Source organism: Lithobates pipiens, unplaced genomic scaffold (assembly GCF_037356315.1).
Source record: "Lithobates pipiens isolate NorthernLeopardFrog02 unplaced genomic scaffold, aLitPip1_a1.2 Scaffold_18, whole genome shotgun sequence".
Classification (NCBI taxonomy): Eukaryota; Metazoa; Chordata; class Amphibia; order Anura; family Ranidae; genus Lithobates; species Lithobates pipiens.
The window spans coordinates 76491092-76513168 of NW_027507758.1; the positions used below are offsets into that span (position 1 = coordinate 76491092).

The 22077-nt window shown below is 43.8% G+C and overlaps 1 protein-coding gene across 2 annotated transcripts in view; it reads right to left on the bottom strand.

Moving 5' to 3' along the window:
• Positions 1 to 21016, bottom strand: part of DUSP10 (dual specificity phosphatase 10) — a 104484-nt gene extending 83468 nt beyond the window's left edge. For both annotated transcript variants that reach the window (XR_013276613.1, XM_077485796.1), the window contains exons 1-2: positions 20857 to 21016; positions 11575 to 12427 (exon numbers count right to left, since the gene is read on the bottom strand). Coding sequence is in view for 1 of the 2 variants with exons in the window: in XM_077485796.1 (XP_077341922.1) it covers positions 11575 to 12379 (805 nt within the window). In the remaining variant the exon portion in view is untranslated. The remainder of the gene's footprint in view (positions 1 to 11574; positions 12428 to 20856) is intronic.
• Between the last annotated feature and the right edge of the window lie 1061 nt (positions 21017 to 22077).

The window sequence follows — 22077 nt, forward strand, 5'->3', positions numbered from 1 at the left end:
GAGGTGAATACACCGCTCCTAAAGCGCCCCTTCCCATTGAAATCAATGGGAAGCGCCTACAAAATGCCTGAAAAGCGCTTTTGACAGCAGAGCTTTGCGGGTGCTTTTAACCCTCTGTTTGGCCACTAGCAGTGCTTAAAATGCTGGTAAAGCGATGCTAGTTTAAAGCGCTGCCGCTGCGTTTTTCGGGTGCTGACATTGTGAAAGGGCTTTTAAAGCACTTGGGCTTTCACATTGAGATTGCAGATGAGGCTTCTTTCAAGCGCTTTATAGGCGCTTTTTTAACGCTTTAAGCGCCTGAAAAGCACCTGAAAAACACCCCAGTGTGAAAGGGGTCTAAAGGTAAATAGATTGTGCACTCTGCAAGTGCAGTTGCTCCAGTGCTTAGTAAATGAGGTAAAGCTTCACTTTGCAAAAATATACTATATCACATGCAAGATAAATAAAAAAAAATAGCATTTATGCTTGCACATGATTGGCTGATGGTAGTCAGCAGAGCATCTGCTCACTTACTCAGCTCTGGAGCTATTGCACATGCAAAGTGCAACTGCGCTTTGAAAAGTGCACAGACTATTTGTCTTTAGTAAATCAACCTCATGATGTGTCCTCTACATTCACCGGTGATCTTATACCACCCAAGTGACATTAGACGTTGTCACTTTCTGGTTTCTGATTGGTAGGAATGCAGCTTACCAAGGCCATAGGTGCAAAGACTGACTGCTAATCAACAAAACACAATTCCAGACTTTTTCGTTTCGTATTGATAGAGCTGGGATTGGGTTAGAGCAGTAGTTGTCAACTTATGAGCTAGAGGGGGCCTCAAATGCGACCCCTGACTACCAAAGAGCCACACATAGGGGTTGATTTACTAAAGGCAAATAAACTGTGCACTCCAGAGCTTAGTGAATGAGCAGAAACGCTGCTGACTTCCATCATCCAATCATGTGCGAGCAAAAAATGCTGTGTCCCCCCCCCCCTTGCACTTGATTGGGTATTCTTTGCAAAGTGAAGGTTTACCTCATTTAGTAAGCTCTTGAGCAACTTTGCAAAGTGCACAGTCTATTTGCCTTTACTAAATGAACCCCATAATGTTCAATATCTCAAATGCTAGGGAGAAATGTCAGAAACTGCAGACCTAATAGAGGAAATGAGGGTCATGTTCCCACTACAGACTGCTAAGGGGGGTTAGAGCCTCTGTACACAAGGAAGAGCACCCAGCTGAGACATTTTTGGAGCCCATTCACACTACAGCGTTCCATTGCGATGTGTTATGGCAATGTGTGTTGCATTAAAGTGGAATTCCTGCCTAACCATAAATTATTCTTAAAGTGTTACTAAACCCACAACAATAAAATCAGTCTGTATATGCAGTAAAGTGTTACACTCACTGTGGAACCTAAGAGGTTAATCCTCTGTATTGTGTAAAAAGGCTGTTTGATTCTGCCTTCTCCGATCCTCCCCCTCTTCCACAGTCCCCATTCCATCTGCTGTTAGTACAGAGCCAGCACATGCTCAGTTTTGGTGGGTATTGCTAGAGAGTTTTTTTTCTTGGGAGAGTGCATGTGATCCGCATAGGGCCAATCAGCACTTTCCAGAGAGTCAAGGGTCCTGCAGCCTCATAGGACAGTCAGAGGAGAATGAAAACTCCTCCTACAACCTTTAAACCAGACACTGATAGAAGTCATAAGACTGTTATATACTGCTGATGAGAAAGGGTATTTAGCAGTTTATATTTACTAAAATAATTGCATTTCCATCCTCTGTGTACTGTGGGAGACCAGATATAGTGAATGCAGGGTCCTGGGTTTATTAACACTTTAAAAATGTCTCCTTCCCCCTCCTGCTACCTATTCTGCCTACCCTGTGTAAAAAAGATCCTTTATACTTACCATTTTTCAGTCCAATCCAGCCAAGTTACTTGATCCCGCAGCTCCGGCTCCTGTATGTGAAGAAGCACTTGAGCAGTGTGTCACGCATAGGCTCCCGCTGCTGTCGGCATTCCCTCTTCTCCCTTGCAGCTGGCTGCTTACAGGTACAAGGGAGCCAGAGATGCGGGATCATGAACCAGACCAGAATGGGCTTAAAAAAGGCAAGTATACAGAACTTTTTTACATAGGGTAGGCAGGAATGAAAGTATGGGAAGGGGGTGCAGGGACTTCTTTCCATTTAAATTAATGGGCTATCGTGCCCACGCAAACCGCTGCCCATGCGGCCGCACAGGTGTGAAACCTTGCCATAGTCAGCCTGTTTGCTAATGCACCACAATGCATAAAAAAATAATGTGCATAACCTTTTATCACATAGGCCAGTGGTTGTCAATTTATGATATAAACAATATATATTTATTTATTTCTCAATCCAGAAGATCCATAAAAGTAAAATGATGGTGGTTGTGTTTTTTTTCTATGTTGTGGGATATTTGCACAGCTGTTTATCCAATCTATACTTTCAGTAGAAAATACACTCAAATTAAATGTTAGTGCAATCAAACGGAATACAATCCCTAAATTATAGTAAAATATAAACAATGAGATTACATTGCGTATATAGATACCAAATATGTCAAGCCTCAGAATTGAGTGTGCTTCTGTTACTGTCAGACAGCATATCATACTGTATGTAACTTATTTTTTTGCCAATATGCAAAGCTAATAATATTGAAAATAGGCTCAATTCACAAAGCTCTAGCACATGGATCTTTATTTTCGACATCTGACTGCAATATTCAAATCCCATTTACCTCAGCTTAAAATAACTGTACGGGAAATGTCCAGAACCTGCAGACATAATACAAGAAATGGTCAGAGAGTGCAGACACGATACAAGAGATGGTCAGAGAGTGCAGACACGATACAAGAGATGGTCAGAGAGTGCAGACACGATACAAGAGATGGTCAGAGAGTGCAGACACGATACAAGAGATGGTCAGAGAGTGCAGACACGATACAAGAGATGGTCAGAGAGTGCAGACACGATACAAGAGATGGTCAGAGAGTGCAGACACGATACAAGAGATGGTCAGAGAGTGCAGACACGATACAAGAGATGGTCAGAGAGTGCAGACACGATACAAGAGATGGTCAGAGAGTGCAGACACGATAGAAGAGATGGTCAGAGAGTGCAGACATATTACAAAAGATGATCAGAGATTTCGGACAGGGAACAAAAGATGGTCAAAGACTGCAGGCATGCTGCAGTAGACCATCAGAGACTGAATATGCTAAAGGAGTTGTTGAAGACTGGGAACATGCCTGAGTAGATACATTACATGAGACTGCTAGAAAACACTACTATAATAGGGCAATAAGATTAGTGTCTGCAGGGGCCCCGAGTGCCACACAAAAAATGCCATAAAGTCTTATGGGGCCCTTGGGCCACAAGTTTTGCACCTGGGGTATAAAGGATTAGAGATTATCTCACATAGCACAGTTTGTAATCAAGTTAAGAATTTTAAATGAATGCTTATATTGACCAAATGGAAGTTTTTACATAAGTCTCCCCGACTTGGCCTTTACCAGCGGCATCTACAAAATGAGCTTTCACTATGATCTGGCAGTGCGGTTTTTCTCCTTTAGTCCTTGCAAGCTCCATTGCAAAATATGATGGCACCGAGTATGACAGGTCACCATCACAGGCTCATCCGGGTGTCACTAAATTGGATCGTCTTGTTGGATGAAACTAAATCAGGCCGGGTGAGTTATATTTAGAGTGTGTGGCCTGCAACTCAAGTGATGTTCACCGTCTCCCAAAATGTAAAAGCACAGTATATCTGTATAGTCAATGTACTTTTCTTTTCCCAGCAATTGCAACATCATTTATAAGCTTTTAAAAGAAAAACAGAAAGGGTTTTCTTCACACTCAGCCAACACAGCACTATACAAAGCACCTATACAACTAAAGTATTGGCGAGGACAGGAAAAGATCACAAAACAGAGTTATCCTAGGGAACGGGGGCCTCCAAACCATGGCCCAAATCTGACCTGCTACAGGACTGTAGCTAGAGTCCGGTTCCCCCCGCTGTGCTTTGGTCAGTCTGTTGGTTGTTTGGAGAAAGTCAGAGTCCCAGACGTGCTTACCCCAGCAGGGTTCCGGAAATTCCTCCGTCAATACCTGACCCCCCCCCGCAGCTACATCAACTACAGTCATGCTGTAAGGAAGGTTAGTGCAGACCACTGACATGTAATGAAATCTAATGTAAAAGGGGCTCTAATGGGAACCATGATGTACAGGGGAATCTGATGGGACCGCTGATGTAAGGGGGAATGCCCAAGCTGGACTCTGATGGGAACTCTAATGTAAGTGGGGAAATTGATGGTGACTCTGATATAAGGGAGGACTCCTAAGGCAGAATTTGACGTAAAGCAGCTCTGATATGGGCTGCTTAAAGAGGAGGTCCAGCCTGGGTGAAAAAAAAAATAAAAGTCAGCAGCTATAAATACTGTAGCTGCTGACTTTTAATATTTTGGCTTCACTGTTCCCTACTGCTCATGCTCGAAGCGCGTTGTGCCAATTGGCCTGGCAGCAGGGGAAGGAGGGGGGGGGGGGGGCTGAACTTCCAGGAGATTTTTTTCTGCAAGCTGCTTACTGTGGGGGCGCTCGGCAGGAGGGAGGGGCCAGGAGCACCGGAGAGGGACCTGAGAAGAGGAGGATCTGTGCTGCTCTGTGCAAAACCAACTGTACAGAGCAGGTAAATATAACATGTTTGTTATTTTTAAACAAATAAAAAAAATAAAAAATAAAAAACAAGACTTTATTATTAAATGGGAACACTGTGAAGAGCAGTGAATAGGAAGAGGCCAGATTTGGAGGAAATTAATAGACAAGAAGTAGAAACAAATCCAACTAAGGCCTCAGGCATATGGACGTGGTTAGACATAAAATAAGCCTAGCGTAAAAACATCTGATGCTTCTATGCACATATGACATACTTTTCTGAATGTGACACTTCCACATTCAGTAAAATACATCACGCACATGTGCGGGTAATCGCTGGTGCATCAAAGCCTCTGCATTTACATAAATACAGGGGCACGCAGCCATTAACCACTTTCCACCCATATAACTTATTTATACGGCGGCAAGGTGGCACTGCTGTGCCGGATCTTGTACCTACTGCATGATCCAGCACTTCCAGTTCTAGGCCGTGCATGCACGCCGCCGGCGACCCGCTCCCACTATGATTATACACAGCAGGAGCTGATCTGCAGGTACTGCGCAATTGATGTCCAGTGGCACCCACCGATCATTCAGCAGAGGCAGAACTGCGATCTGTCAGTAGGGGAGGCATGGATCCTGTTATCCTGCAAAGCCGGGACTAGGATCCACATCTCCCCTTAGTAAAAGCACCCCCACAGCACACAAACACGCTGTCTAGGCACACAGGTAACCTTTTGATCGCCCCTGTCTAACCCCTTCCCAGCCAGTATCATTAGTATAGTGACATTTTTTACCACTGATCATTGTATTTTTGCCACTGGTTCCCAAAAAGTGTCCGAAGTGTCAGTTAGTGGCCGACAGTCCCGCTATAAGTTAATAAAAATAAGTTTTTTTATTACCAAACATATGTAGCAGAATACATATTGGCCTAAATTTTTGGAGAAATTAGATTTTTTAAATTTTTTTTATTGGATATGTTTTATAGCAGAAAGTAAAAAAAATATATTTTCTTAATCAAAATTGACGGTCTATTTTTGTTTATGGCGCAAAAACTAAAACCCGCAGAGGTGATCAAATACCACCAAAAGAAAGCTCTATTTGTGGGGAAAAGACTGACAAATTTTATTTGGGTACAGCGTCCCACAACCGCACAGTTGTCAGAAAAAAAGTAACGCAGTGCCATATTACAAAAAATTGAATGGTTATGAAGGGGGGGGGGGGGGTAAATCTTCCAGAGCTTAAGTGGTTAACTCCTATGGCCAGCTGTATGCCCTTCCTGTGCCCTCCTTGAATGTAGAAAGTGTTGTTCTTGGTTCTGGTTCAAGGACAGCTGCATTAAAGATCAACTTGCTGTCTGTTTCAGTGATCACACAGGACGTGAGGGGAAATCTCTCCAATGGGGACACAGACAGCAATAAAAACCTGGTAGATGTGCTTAAAGCCCAACTCTGGGAAAATAAAAATGTATCCCTTGTAGTGGGGCTGGGCTCGTTTTCTCTAGGGAAGAGGAGAAGCTGTTTTTTTTTTTTTGCGGAGTCTCCCTTTCCCCTGTAAATGGCGCTCCCACATGCTATGGCACTAGACTCTCCCTTGGCATGTTCAGGTCCATAGCTGGACAATAGAACCCGCATTGTTTTTTATGATGTCAGGACCCTACACAGATGGAGCTGTGAGGACAGATCTAGCTGTAGGGAGGAGCGGAGAATCTAGTATGGAAATCTTTTTTTTTTGTTCTCCTAGACCAGAGGTCTCCAAACTTTCTAAACAGGGGGCCACTTTACTGTCCCTCAGACTTTGGGGGGGGGGGGGGGCGGACTGTGGCCAATGGGGAGTAGAAAAGGTCCAGACGTCAATGGGAACAAACATTGCCCCACTGGTGTCAGTGGGAGGAACTGTGCCCCATCATTGGTGTCATTGGGCCCCAATTGTTGCGGTCATCGAGAGGAATCATGCCCCATCATTGGTGTCATTAGGCCCAATTGTTGATGTCATTGGGAGGAATTGTGCCCCTTCGTTGGTGTGATTTGGAGGTGTTGTGCCCTATCATTTGTATCAGTGGGAGAAAGGTTGTCCCATCATTGAAGTAAATTTGCCCATCATTGGTGTAATTTTGCCCATCATTGGTGTCATTGGGAGGAATTGTGCCCCTTCGCTGGTCTCGTGGGAAGGGAATTACACCCCATTGTTGGTATCAGTGGATGACATAGTGCTCAAGGGCCGGATAAAATCAAGCAAAGGGCCGAATCTAGCCCCCTTGGCTGCAGTTTGAAGACCACTTGCCTAGACCAGTGGTCTCCAAACTGTGGCCCCTTGCTAACTGACACCAACGATCGGAACCATTCCTCCCACTGACATCATCAATGGGGCAATATTCCTCCCACTCATCCCAACAGTGAGGCTCTGTCTATTCCTCAATAAAACAAATGATGGGGCATTGTTTAGTCTCATTGACACCAGGGCATTTTCTACTCCCGCTGGCCACAGTCCACACCATTCCCACCCCCCCCCCCCCCTTCCAAAGCCTGGGGGACAGAAAACTGACCCTTTATTTAGAAAGTTTGGAGAACTCTGTCCTAGACCAAAACCATGCAGTGTAGCTCAGCCCCACTACATGGGATCATTTTTTAGTTGCCCCAGAGTTGGGCTTTTAGGCCCCTTTCACACGGACGGCTGTTCTGCCGCAGTTTAGCATGTTTATTTTTTTCTGTGAAATTCAAGACTCCAGGCACAGCGATCAGCTGCATTTGTACAGTGCAATTACATGCCTTTACGTGCGTTTCTGTGCAGTTGCGTTCAGCTGCAGTCATCTAATATAGTCGTTCCCATAGCAACCCTTTTTTTAAATTTATTTTTTTGGTCCCTTGAATCCCTTCTCACGCTGCTATCCGCAGTTGACACAAAAGACTGCGATTACCTGCGGTTATGTGCATATAGCTGCGCTACATCGCACCTGGACGCATTCAATTCTATTTTTTCTATTCGCACCGAACCACATGTAACGAAATCGCGGCTAAACGCTGTCTGTGAATGGGACCATAGGGAAGCATTGTGTGCCTTTAGCTGCGGTAGAAAACTAGAAAATCCGCAGCTAAAAGCACCATTCTATCCATCCGTGTGAAAGGGGCCTAACACTTCCACATTCCATCCAAAGCAAAAAAATGGATGGAAAAAAAGAAGAAAAAAAGAAAGTGAAAGAAGCAAATTCTCTCCCCTATTAGCCTGTGACCAGAACTTTTGAACTTTTAAGGCCTGTAGCTGAATGACGTAAAGAAGTTTATTTAAAGTGGATCTGTTTTTGCTGAACTTATAAAGTGAAACATTTGGACAGAAGTCATCCTGTACAGAAAATAGGATTCTGGCACAGACATTGCTTGCTAATATAAACAAGAAGAATTACACAAGGGTCAAATAAATGAATGTTTCCCCAACAACCACATATCAGTGACAACAGCCTCTTCCTCTTTCCCAAATTAGCCCAGCAATAAAATAAAAGGAAGAAAAAAAAAAAAACAATACACAAGATCAGGCAGAAAAGAATGAGGAAAAAATATTTAAAAAAGCAAGAAAGGAAATCTGGGGTTGCAGCACATAATAAAAGCATTAAACACTTGCCCTCCGGAAGGTCTACCCTCCTTCATGACCAGGCCATTTTTGCAATAAGGCACTGTGCTACTTTAACTGACAATTGCCCGGTCATGCGATGCTGTACTTAAATAAAACAGAGCTTTTGTTTGGTGGCATTTGATCACCTCTGCGGTTTTTACTTTTTTTGCACTATAAACAAAAAAAAAAAAAAAAGACTCACAATTTATAAAAAATAAAAATAAAAAACACACACAATATTTTTTACTTTCTGCTATAAAACACATCCAATATAAAAATTAGAAAAAATATATAATTTCTTCATCAATTTAGGCCAATATGTATTCTGCTACATATTTTTGGTTAAAAAAAAAATCCCAATAAGCATATATATTGATTGGTTTGCACAAAATTTATAGTGTCTACAAACTATGGGAGATAAACATATATATTTTGATTTATTTATATATTTTATTACTAGTAATGGTGGTGGTCATCGACTTATAGCAGGACTGCGATATTGCGGTAGACAAATGAGACACCAACTGACACTTTTTCGGGACCAGTGACACCAATACAGTGCTAAAAAAATGTATGTGTATATTATATATATATATATATATATATATATATATATATATATATATATATATATATATATATATATATATGCACTGCCACTGTACTAATAACACTGGCTGGGAAGGGGTTAACATCAGAGGTAATCAAAGCGTTAAATGTGTTCCTAGCCAGTTCTTGTGTACGGTGGGGGAGGAGCCTCCACTTTTTGCGTGTCCCAGAAAAACAGAATCAATGTCTTCCCTACTGACAGAACAGCATACTGCCTTGTTTACTGAACAATCAGGGGGTGCCGGTGGACATTGGGCTCCTGATTCGTATGATCACAGTGGGAGCAAGCCGGCGGCAGCGTGCATGTGCGCCCCAGACCTGGAAGTGTTGGATGATCACGTACTAGGTAAGTTATATCTAAATGATACGGTCAGTAAGTGGTTAAAGCTGAACTTCAGGCAAACCACTAAATACATACAGTACACGAAATACCCATATGAGAGTTGTTTACAGGCCATATGATTTGTATTTCTGTCCAACCCCTCCTGAGATTTACACAGCTCAGCCACACAGCTCTGTCTAATAGAGTAAAAGGACCTGTTTTTTTTCTCTGCAGCAGTTAAAGCAGAGGAACTTCACTCAAACTTTTACCCCTTTACCCGTTATGGGTTATCCTCAGTTCCGGTAATTAACTGCCCAGTGGATCTAGCATTATTGCCAAGATCCACTTGTCAGCTGCCACAGCCCAGGTCCCATGCCACCATCTTGGTCTACCTAATCTTCAGAAACTGGCTCCCTCTTTCTGGTTGAGACAGCTGACCCCCAACGACTCTCACTAGCTCAGTGCATTGACCATTGTATGTCCCTGCTCCTGCAGCCTTTTGGATATGTGATGGGAATACCCAGGAGGCTAAGAGGAGCAGGAGCATGCCATTATCACATAGGCAAGAGTGGCAAACAAAAAACTGTAAAACAATCCATAAAATAAAAATAGTGGCAATTTGCATTGCAGGAGTCAGAGGGAATCTAGGGAGTGTAAACTAGACCTGGAGGGAGAAGGTCCACTTTAAGTAACACTTATCCACCCTCCCCACCCCTGAGCTCATCTCTCAGTCACTCTGCTCTTTCCTCCTATAAACATGCTCCTTTCACTACCATACAAGTGATTGGCTCCTTGTGCTACTTTCCCTACCGCACCTAGAGCTCTGTACAGGGGACTGTAATTTCATGACACCAAGTCAATTCCATGTCCAAAAAAAAAAGAACAGACCAGAGATAGACCATCTACCCACAACCACATGTATAGGAAGTGTAGGCTTCTGTTAGTGAAATGGTGGATGGTGCCTCCATGCAATCAGGAGAATAAGGATCTTCATCAGAACACCAAGGTCTTGTTCCTAATTCACATAAAGCAGCGGGCATCGCGTCCTGACATTTTGGGACCTCACAGGATCCCTTTTTCGAGGCAGAGTAAAAAAGTATTCCTATGACGTCCCGAAAAGTCGGCTTGTGAAGATAGTTATTTTCCTTGTCCTCTGGCTTTGCCAAGTGGCATTGGACTGTGAACTATTCAAACATCATTTGCATGGAAGGTCGACCTAAAGAAAATCTTTCTTAAGAGAAACTATGCCATCACCATCAGATGGGAGGTCATTCTGCCACAGATCAGTCAACCCCTAGCAAACTCTGGAGGAACTTTAGGGTTCCACATGATGACAGATGTTATAATTAAATAAATTGTTTAGTTAGGTCCTCACAGTTCTTAGTAAATCCTAACAAATTGTAAAGACATTATAGACAGTTTCAGGCAAGTACAACTTATTACAAAGTTGCTAAGAATGAAGATTGGGGCCAGCTGAGGACAAAGTATTAAAATTAAACCAAATATTTGAAGCAGTGGTCACCAACCTTTTGGACCTCACAAACCACTAAACTCACAATTTTGAATCCCGCAGACCACTAACCTGAAATGTGCATGCCTTATACACAGAATGCTCCAATCTCACCTCCTTATCAAGCTCTGTGCTGCCTCCCCCAGGCTGTGATCAACACTGTCATTGGAAGTCCCCTCCTTTTTCACCTCCGGCTCTCTGCACTACTCCCGGCGCCTCCCTCTGAGTTCACAGGAGCTGGAACTACAGGGGAGGCATCATTTATCAATGCGCAATGACTGTACTGACTGTCAGCGCACAGTGAGAACAACACTGGAAACAACATTGGGCAGTAAACATCCACCACAATGATTATTTGCGGCAGAACCCCTGGGGACCACCAAAATTTTCTTATGGACCACTGGTTGGCGATCGCTGCTTTAAGACCCTTATATTATGGGGTTTGTTACTAATAACACATTTTAAAAGGTTTCTGTACACAGACAGGATGGTACTGTAGACAATGTCAGAATTTTCATGGAAGGTCCACCTAAAGTATACCTTTATGAGAAACAAAGGGGGCTGCTACTCCTGCCACCTCCTTTTGAATGCTATTTGTATGCCTCTTCTACTGACTTTCCAACGTGAGTGGCTTGAGTAACTAACCCAGGTCCAGCCAGGAAAGTCAGAGAAGAATTACAAGTCCTTATCTGCATATTAATTCTGGATAACTGACCCAAAGTAATACGACAAGAGAATTATCCTGACAACCAAGCAGTTAGCATTTGCAAAATAACATGCCAATGATGAAGGCCTTCGTGTTCCCCTCAGCAAAATTTCCTTTAAAAATGGTTGATTTCAACATAAAGCAACTCATAAACTCCTATCATGTTACCTTTTAGCACCAGAGGTTCTTTGCCTTCCCTTTTCAGTGACTCCAAAACAGTATGGAGCGGCTGGGAGGGTATAACCCGACTTGGTTCATTGGTATTGTCATCGTAAACGATGATCTCTTTGGAAAATATCCTCTTGAATGAGTCCTTGCCTTCCCTGCATGATATTAAATCCAATACCGTGATTTTGCCCTGTTGTAGCCTCCTCCTGCTGATCTTGTCGGAGCAATTAATGTGAACGGCTCCCTGAATATGGCTTTTATTGTACTCCATGAAAGGTCGGCAGTCAATGATGACGGGGCCCTGGTTGGGCAGGTGGGTTTTGCTGCATTTTACTATCTTCTTGGCCAAGTCATTAGGATAGATGATCTTAATGTTGGCAAACTGTTTGGTAGTACTAGACACTGGACTGCTAACTCCACCAGATGGGCTTAGACTGGTACTGTTCTCATTATTGTTGACCATTTGGTTGGACGAGGAAGCAGTGGAGGGTCCGGCGACACTGCTGGTAAGAGTGGTGCTGCTGACGGCCTGGCTCTGAGTGTCCTTGTCATACGATGCCACACTGCAACAACTTGCACTGCTACATCCGCAACCCAAAGAGCGTGCAGACCCGTTGGAAGAGGGCATATACGTCAGATTGGCTGCGTTTAAGGAGACAACACTTGCGCTGAGTAGGGACTTGCAGCTGCCACTCACCGTGGCGCAATCAAGGAAGGAAGAGTCTATGCAGAGGTTAAGTTCCTGCGGTCTCACGGGTCTGGTTAATGCCACAATAACCCTATCGTCTAAGGGCGATGGAGGCATGAGTAACCCCAGAGGACTGCCAAGTCAAGTAGAATGGTAGGTCATGGGCTGGAAAACATAGAATTACGTTATTATTATCCATTTATAGAACATCAATAAGTTCTGCAGTATTTTACAGAGAACATAAGACCATTTACATTAGTCACCTCCCCCGAGGAGCCTAGCTTATAAATGGCCCCTTTCCCCTGAGGAGCTTACTGTTTAATTATCCTGCCCATGTGTAATGTGTTATATAATATCCAAGTACCACTAAAAAAGCATATAGTGGGTTATAATTCTTCCATAATATTTTATCTACGAATATGTTCTTGCAGATGGTAGTGTTATTGGTTTTGCCTGAAAATTCAGAAGTATGTGATTACTGCATTGTCAAAAATATGATACTTGACCAAATGCATCTTTGATATTACATATATGTTTGTTTTTTGTTTTTTCCTGTACTCTTAAAATTTGAATGCATACTTTGTACTGCTCAATATTAAAACCAATAAAAACTATGTTAAAAAAAAATAAAAAAATAAAAACATATAGTGTATGTATGTGTATGTCAAGGCAAAATAAAATAAGAAAAAAATAATATGTAGTGCATTTATCGAACACACATTTCCCCCTGGTTATATCCATTTAAAAACACTGCTAATGCATAAAAATACCTGTTAATCTGCCAGAAATCCAATGCGCTCCTAAATTCCTGTTTGAGCTGACAACACTGCACTGAAATCCCAAGCAGTGTTGTCAGACTTGCAGGGCTGCTGATAGAAATCATGGGGCCTGTATAGCCTACCTGACAGGGCCCTCCTCCTCCGAATATATCACATTATATCTGCGATGTTATGCTTGGCATTGGCAAAAATTATACCCCCCATCAAACAAGATGCATTTGAGTGAATAGGGGCATGAAGGCAATATCTGCACCAACAAAGTGAGCGATCAGTACTGATCGCTCATTGTGTTCATTCAGGGTGGTGTTTTCATTCGAGATGGTGAGCCCCACTGCTTACCATCCTGAAATAACCCATCTTTGTGCCCCCAGCAGCTGGAGAGGAGAGGAGGTAAAACTGCAGCACTGCCAGCACACAGGGAGTCCCAAACAGTAGTGGGAAGGGGGCATAGATGAACCAAATCCCCCTGCATTGCAGCCGGAAGAAAAAAAAAAGAAAATTAGAAACCTGCATTACTGCACAAGAGTCAGCAATAAGGCAGTACTACTGGCCCTTCTGCTCGGCAGGCTCCAGGCCCCCCTTTTGAACAGATGCGGTCGGGGCCCAGTACAGGAGGGCTGGCTTTACCGCCTCATCAGCGACCCTGCAGACTTGCCTGCGGGGCTACAGAACTCACCTGAAAAAACAAAAACTACTGTGTTTAAGTGGTTGTAAAGTCAGAAGGTTTTTATTTTAATGCACTCTATTCATTAAAGTGATTGTTATTTAAAAAATAAAAAAAAAGGGTTTACAAACACTGTGCAGTACGTTTTGCACATTGTGGCCCCAATCATAATCTTCTGGGGTCCCACGGCCACTCTCATGGCTCTTCCTTGCATCGGTAAACCCCCTGGGGGAAGCGCTCTCCCGGGAGGTGGGGGGGGAGGGAGAGGATACCTTGTGGGCGCACTAGGATGCATAAAGGTGAAAAAACACGTGGGTTTACAACCCCTTTAAGATAAAAAGCTTTCTGTATGCAGCAGCCACCCCAACGCCCCCCAATACTTACCTGAGCCTCGTCTCTGTCCATGAGTGTCTCAGCCGTCTGGGACCCTCCTTCCTGGTTTGCCGAGACACAACCGCAGCGCCTTTGGATCCTGCTGCTGTCAAAGTCAGTTAGCCAATCGGGAGAGAGAGGAGGTGGGGCTGAACTGCAGCTCCATGTCTGAATGGACATATGGAGCTGCAGCTCAGCTTGATTGCCCCCATTGCAAGCTGCTTGCTGTGGGGCCACTCAACTGGGGGGAGGGGGGCCAGGAGCACAGAAGAGGGACCCGAAAAGAGGAGGAGCCGGGCTGCTCGGTGCAAATCCACTGCAACAGGGCAGGTAAGTATAACATGTTTTCTTATTTTTTTAGAAAAAAAAAAAAAGATTTTAGTATCACTTTAATGCTACTTACAGACTGCATCCTATACTGCATGTCCTATTATATTTTACCCACAGTTCCATTTTAAATTCATCATACCAAGACAAATTTACTCCTTGACCAATCAGAATCCAGTCGAAATATATTTTTGACATGTGCACTTTAAAACTAAATGCACCCGAATGAAGCGTGCCCCATGTGTCATGGCTGCACCATTAATAACTTTCACTCACTCTGGTACAGTGCAGTCAAGTCTGAACATCCGACTCAAAGAGTTAGGACTCTTACAGCCAGGGGGCAGTAAAAGCAGCCACAGTTTACCGCCCCCCAACCACCCACCTGAGGAAGGGAATGCAGCCACTCAGGGCTATTACACATGCTATAGTAAAGATGCTTTGTTTTCCAAAATTAAGCAGCATGTTGCATTGGGCAGGCTAAACCACCAAACACAACTCATGTATGGGGCCGCAACCACCCTGCTACCACGCGACTGTCAAGCGCCTCTGAAAATCGTTCTAACATGGAACGGTCACATGTATGAATGAGAGTTCCAGCTGGACTACTCCAATCCCAGTGGATCGCTCACACTCCAGCTCATCCATTCAGTAAATGTCTTGCATTATTTTCAAAGACCTAAAGGAGGAGCAGGTGAATGTCATGATGTCCCCTCCTGCAATCACAGAGCACCTTACATTCATTGAAAAGAATCCAAGACATTTAATGAATGGAGGAGCTGGAGTGTGAGCAACCCACTGGGATCTGAGAACTCAAACCAGATCTGTAACTTTTAGCAAAGATTGTTGGGCGCTGACTGCACTGCATTTGGGGGATTAAGAGTCAGTTGTACATAACGCTGCAGACTGGACACACGGGACATCGTCATTGGTGTGGATTTCGTTTTGCTGTACATGTTAAACAATAGTTTTTGGGGCAAAGTTCGGCTTTAAAGAGAACCTGTGGCACTAGAGATAAGAGAACAGTGATAGGTACTATTGTTAAAGGTACAGGTTCATTCGATCTGTCATCCAATCATCAGTCATCCGTCATCCAATCATCCAATCATCCGTCATCCAATCATCCGTCATCCAATCATCACTACCTGGTGAGTCGCTGACCCATAACAAGCACTCTGGCCGGCAGTTCAGGCTTTTTTCAGAAGTCATCCGCTAGGCTGCAAATTTTATAATACAGAGGAGACAGAAATCGGGTTCATTACTCTGAGGGCAATCACATAATTATAGGCTGGGTTCACACTGGTGCGATGCAGGAAACCCTGCGAATCTTGTGCAGGTTGCGGCATCGTACCGAATCGCAGACAATTCACACTGACATCTGCGATCCGCTGCGGATGTCAATAGAAAGGTAATGACACCCCCAGATTGGTTTGCAGATCCCGGTGCAAACTGTGAAATGTTACAGGAATCGGATCGGTTCTCATGAGTGTGAACACTCAGGCGATCCAATTCTAGAACGCACCAAAAAAAGGTGCGAATGTGATGCGATTTCAGCCATACAGTTTGTATATCTGAATTCACATCGCACAGACATTGCATGTGATCTGCACAGCAATGCGATGGTTTGTGATCGCACAAGTGTGAACCCATACTGTCATCAATCTTGCCTAATGCCATCTGGTCTGTAGTATCTAATTCTGTGTTTGTGTGTCTGAAGACAAAATGTACTAAGACATTTACATCCAAGAAACATTAAACATTCCAACCTGGATCTTGAAGTTGATTCAAGAGCCTGTATATGTGAATTGTCTGTATATGGAGCCATGGGGTTATCATGAATATACTGGATATATTGCAATATACAGTACTGATACATTTATACATACATATACTTGTACACAAACCTTTCTATGCATTCTTCTTTCATACATTCCTATATCATACATCTTCATTTAAATCAGTGGTCTCCAAACTTACCCCACCCTTGAGGCATTAATCCTGCCACTGACACCAAAAATAGGGCACTATTCCTTCTACTGATACCAACAATGGGACATAATTCCTTCTACTGACACCAACAATGGGACATAATTCCTCCCACTGACACCAACAATGGGACATAATTCCTCCCACTGACACCAACAATGGGACATAATTCCTCCCACTGACACCAACAATGGGACATAATTCCTCCCACTGACACCAACAATGGGACATAATTCCTCCCACTGACACCAACAATGGGACATAATTCCTTCTACTGACACCAACAATGGGACATCATTCTTTCCAATGGGACACAATTCCTCCCACTGACACCAACAATGGGACACAAGTCCTCCCACTGACACCAACAATGGGACACAATTCCTCCCACTGACACCAACAATTGGACATAATTCTTTCCAATGGGACATAATTCCTCCCACTGACACCAACAATGAGACATAATTCTTTCCAATGGGACATAATTCCTCCCACTGACACCAACAATGGGACACAATTCCCCCCACTGACACCAACAATGGGACAGAATTCTTTCCAATGGACATAATTCCTCCCACTGACACCAACAATGGGACATAATTCCCCCCACTGACCTCAACAATGGGACATAATTCCCCCCACTGACCTCAACAATGGGACATAATTCCCCCCACTGACCTCAACAATGGGACATAATTCCCCCCACTGACCTCAACAATGGGACATAATTCCCCCCACTGACCTCAACAATGGGACATAATTCCCCCCACTGACCTCAACAATGGGACATAATTCCCCCCACTGACCTCAACAATGGGACATAATTCCCTCCACTGACCTCAACAATGGGACATAATTCCCCCCACTGACCTCAACAATGGGACATAATTCCCCCCACTGACACCAACAATTGGACATAATTCCCCCCACTGACCTCAACAATGGGACATAATTCCCCCCACTGACCTCAACAATGGGACATAATTCCTCCCACTGACACCAAAAATTAAACATAATTCCGTCAACTGACACCAACAATGGGTCAAAGTTCCTTACACTGACACCAACAATCGGGCACTATTCATCCCCCTAATACCAAAGTTGGGGCATTGTTTACTCCCATTGAGCACAGTCCAGCCCCCCCTAATATCTGAACAACAGTAAAAAGGCCCTTTGTTTAGAAAGTTTGGCGACCCGATTCAAACGAACAAATTGTTTATGACCATGTCCATGTGCACCGTAATAACTTACATTTTTCAGACTGAGGGCCACATACACCGTTCAGCTGGTCATACACTGTAAGATTTGTCTCATTGATCCCTGTGGGATGATTGAGAGAAATCTGCCAATTCCTCTAACAGTAGGGATGAAGGAATCTCCTATTCTGACAGCCTACACAAGCGGCTTTCATCTAATTGGATGCAGCCAATGTTTTGCCTCATTTTCCTCCTGGATCCTTCGATTTTCAGATCAAAGGATCTTGGATGGAGGGGGGTCAACATCGCCCCCCATGGCTCAAATTTAGAATAGTTCATCAGGAACGGAGGCAGAATTCACTAGAAGTATGGACAGCTGTAGAATGTTACTTGTTTAATTAAGAAGCAAATTCCAAACTCCTTTGATTTCTCAGCTCACGAAATGTAAAAATCATCATCGATTTCTCTCCACCAATTGTTAGAAAACTGAACGAACGTTTCAAGGGTGGTCAGATCATTTTGGAGCAAAAATCAAACCATGAGGTGTCTATACACGCTTCAATAAATAATTATTTGCTTTTCCGATCAATCTCCCTTGATACGAATAATTGATCGATAGTCCACAACCCATTCAAGCAATTTGGCACACAGTGGGAAGTGGATTTTTTAACTGATAATTGAAAGATACAATAAAATGTTCGCGCATCTGCAACCTCATATTTAGATTGAACGAAAACGAAGTTCATGAGCAAAACATCTAAGTGATTGATGCAACTAGATCTACCATTTTGCCCATTCAGTCGATTTGATCAAATAGTAAAATCATAGTGTTCAGCCACCATTAAAGGCATAGGGGAACAAGATATATAGAAGTATCCTTTATGATGTTTACCCGAAATGTGGAATAAAATGCTAAAACATGCGAAAGAGAAAAAAATTAAGAAAAACTCATTATGGAGATATGTGTATTATCTAAATGGCATAACACATAGGGATATTGTTCACTATTGACGGTATTGTGTATGGTTTCGATCATGGGCCCCCAATCTGTGGCCCTCCAGCTGTTGTGGAACTACAAATCCCATGAGGTATTGCAAGCTGCTGACAGTTACAACCATGACTCCAAAAGGCAGAGGCATGATGGGAGTTGTAGTTCTGCAGCAGCTGGAGGGCTACAGGTTGAGCACCCATAATAATAATAATAATAATAATAATAATAATAATAATAATAATAATAATAATATAAAAATACTCCAAAGACATGCTGTTAGGTTAATTGGCTTCTGTCTAAATTGGCCTTAGTATGTGAATGTGAGTTAGGGACCTCAGATTGTAAGCTCCTTGAGGGTAGGGATGGATGTGAATGTACAATGTATATGTAAAGCGCTGCATAAATTGGCAGCACTATTTAAGTACCTTAAATAATAATAATAATAATAATAATAATAATATATGTTTATTAAAAAGAATTTACTTTAAAATAAATAACACATATTATTAATATAAAAAATGTGTTATATATATATATATATATATATATATAATGCCAGACCAAATGTTTGAAGTTTTCTTCCCCTGTGGTGTAAGTCGGAGATCGCCCATGGTTTATTTAACTTAACCAAGTCTTTTTTTCAACATTCACGGCAAGTGGACAGATAACTAATGACATAGGTTTTTTTATGGTAAGGATCTACAGCTGCTAAAAATATCATCAGCGGACGTGCTCTGCAGCCCCTGTCATGCTAGCTGGAATAAAACGACCCTTACCAGACCTCCGTCTCTACATCAGCAACGTCCCCATCTACAGATCTGATAAATATTGGCCATGAATGGCCTGCGGGGGTTTATGTTTCTGCTACAGATCTGATAAATATTGGCCATGAATGGGCAGCGGGGGTCTATGTTTCTGCTACAGATCTGATAAATATCGGCCATGAATGGGCAGCGGGGGTCTATGTGTCTGCTTACAGATCTGATAAATTTTGACCATGAATGGGCAGCGGGGGTCTATATGTTGGCTACAGATCTGATAAACATTGGCCACGAATGGGCAGCGGGGGTCTATGTTTCTGCTACAGATCTGATAAATATTGGGCATGAATGGGCAGCGGGGGTCTATATGTTGGCTACAGATCTGATAAACATTGGCCACGAATGGGCAGCAGGGGTCTATGTTTCTGCTACAGATCTGATATATATTGGGCATGAATGGGCAGCGGGGGTCTATGTGTCTGCTACAGATCTGATAAATATTGGGCACAAATGGGCAGCGGGGGTCTATATGTCTGCTACAGATCTGATAAATATTGGGCACGAATGGGCAGCGGGGGTCTATATGTCTGCTACAGATCTGATAAATATTGACCACGAATGGGCAGCGGGGGTCTATATGTCTGCTACAGATCTCCAGCTTATAAGGAGTTCTTCGGTTAAAGCCAAATAACATCAGCATACAGGCCAATTTTTTTTTTCCCTATTTTTTTTTTTTTTTACGGAAATCTCTTGCAGAAGACATTCCGCCAAGGCATCAAAGCCTAGAATAGCCTGATTTTGCTCAGTGAAAGTTAAGCTATGCAGACAGGCGAGCTGACCTTCCCTCAAGTCCCTGACAGTCCCATGTCCCTCCATGCATGTTAACATTCCCTTCCAGCGCACGGCTTAATGTGCATTACAAATGGCGCTCATGTGACCCACAAGGGCAGCTTTTGATTAACACATTAAATTCATGGCATCCCTCCGGCCAGGCGGCGGTTAAGTTCCCAGCAGATCCCTTGTCAAAAGTAAGGCTGAAAATATCCGCATTCATGCAGCAGGAGCAGCCTGGATAGTCCTGATCGGAATATTGCAGCTGCCATATATCTTGGTTAAAGAAAAAAAAAAAAAGAAGAAGAAGAAGAATTATTACAATAAATCAGCTGGCAGAGCCTAACCCCCTGGGTGATGTGCTGCTCTGTGACTGCAGAGCTGTGAAGTGAGAGAAGAAGGTTAATGGTAAGAAATCCAAGATCCTAATAATCTCACTCCCACTGCAGCAGACATAGACAACAGCAGCATGCTGCCCACAGCCTGAGCACACCCCTTGGAAGTCCAGACACTCTCCTCTGCCAGATGTGCTGGGGCTACACGGCTCACCATCCCCCTGCTGGGACTTGTAGTGCCACAACAGCTGGAAGAGCCACAGGCTGGCAGAGGACTTCCCACAATCAATCAGGTGCCTGGGGAAGCATTTAAAGCAGAACCCCCCCTCCTCCTCCTCCTCCTGCAGGCACTTACTGTTCTGAGAGCTTCCTCCAGCCGCTGGCTCTCTTCCTGCCCCTATTGATTTATCTCTCCAGCTTCCATTCACTCGGCTCCATTGATGTGCAGCTGCAACACACTTACTTTCTTTTTTGCACAGAGTAATGAAAAGATTCTGAATGGGCGTGGCCACGGAGGTGACTGACGCTGGACTAGAACAGTGAGAGGGGCGGGGCGAGGGACGGGACGGCTGGCTCCCGGTGGGGTTGGATTGGTTGGAGCATGGAGGGGGCGTGGTCTGGACAGTGTACGGAGCGAGCCGCTGGGTACTCTAGGACGGGGGTGCTGATGTCATTGTCAGCCAATCAGGGACGTCACTCATCAGCCAGACCGAGCCGGAGAGAGGCAGCTGCTGGCTATTTATTTACCTGGAGGATGGATGGAGGACAGGGCATGGGACTGACCATACACGGAGCAATCAATGAGCGATCCCATACAGTGGAGCAATCAATGAGCGATTCCATACAGTGGAGCAATCAATGAGCGATCCCATACACTGGAGCAATCAATGAGCGATCCCATACAGTGGAGCAATCAATGAGCGATCCCATACAGTGGAGTAATCAATGAGCGATCCCATAAACAGACTGGAGCAATCAATGAGCGATCCCATACAATAGAGCAATCAATGAGCGATCCCATACACTGGAGCAATCAATGAGCGATCCCATACACTGGAGCAATCAATGAGCCATCCCATACACTGGAGCAATCAATGAGCGATCCCATACACTGGAGCAATCAATGAGAGATCCCATACACTGGAGCAATCAATGAGCGATCCCATACACTTGAGCAACCAATGAGCGATCCCATACACTGGAGCAATCAATGAGCGATCCCATACACTGGAGTAACCAATGAGCGATCCCATACACTGGAGCAATCAATGAGCGATCCCATACACTTGAGCAACCAATGAGCGATCCCATACACTGGCGCAATCAATGAGCGATCCCATACACTGGAGCAATCAATGAGCGATCCCATACAGTGGAGCAATCAATGAGCAATCCCATACACACACTAGAGCAATCAATGAGCGATCCCATACACTGGAGCAATCAATAAGCGATCCCATACACTGGAGCAATCAATGAGCGATCCCATACACTGGAGCAATCAATGAGCGATCCCATACACTGGAGCAATCAATGAGCGATCCCATACACTGGAGCAATCAATGAGCGATCCCAT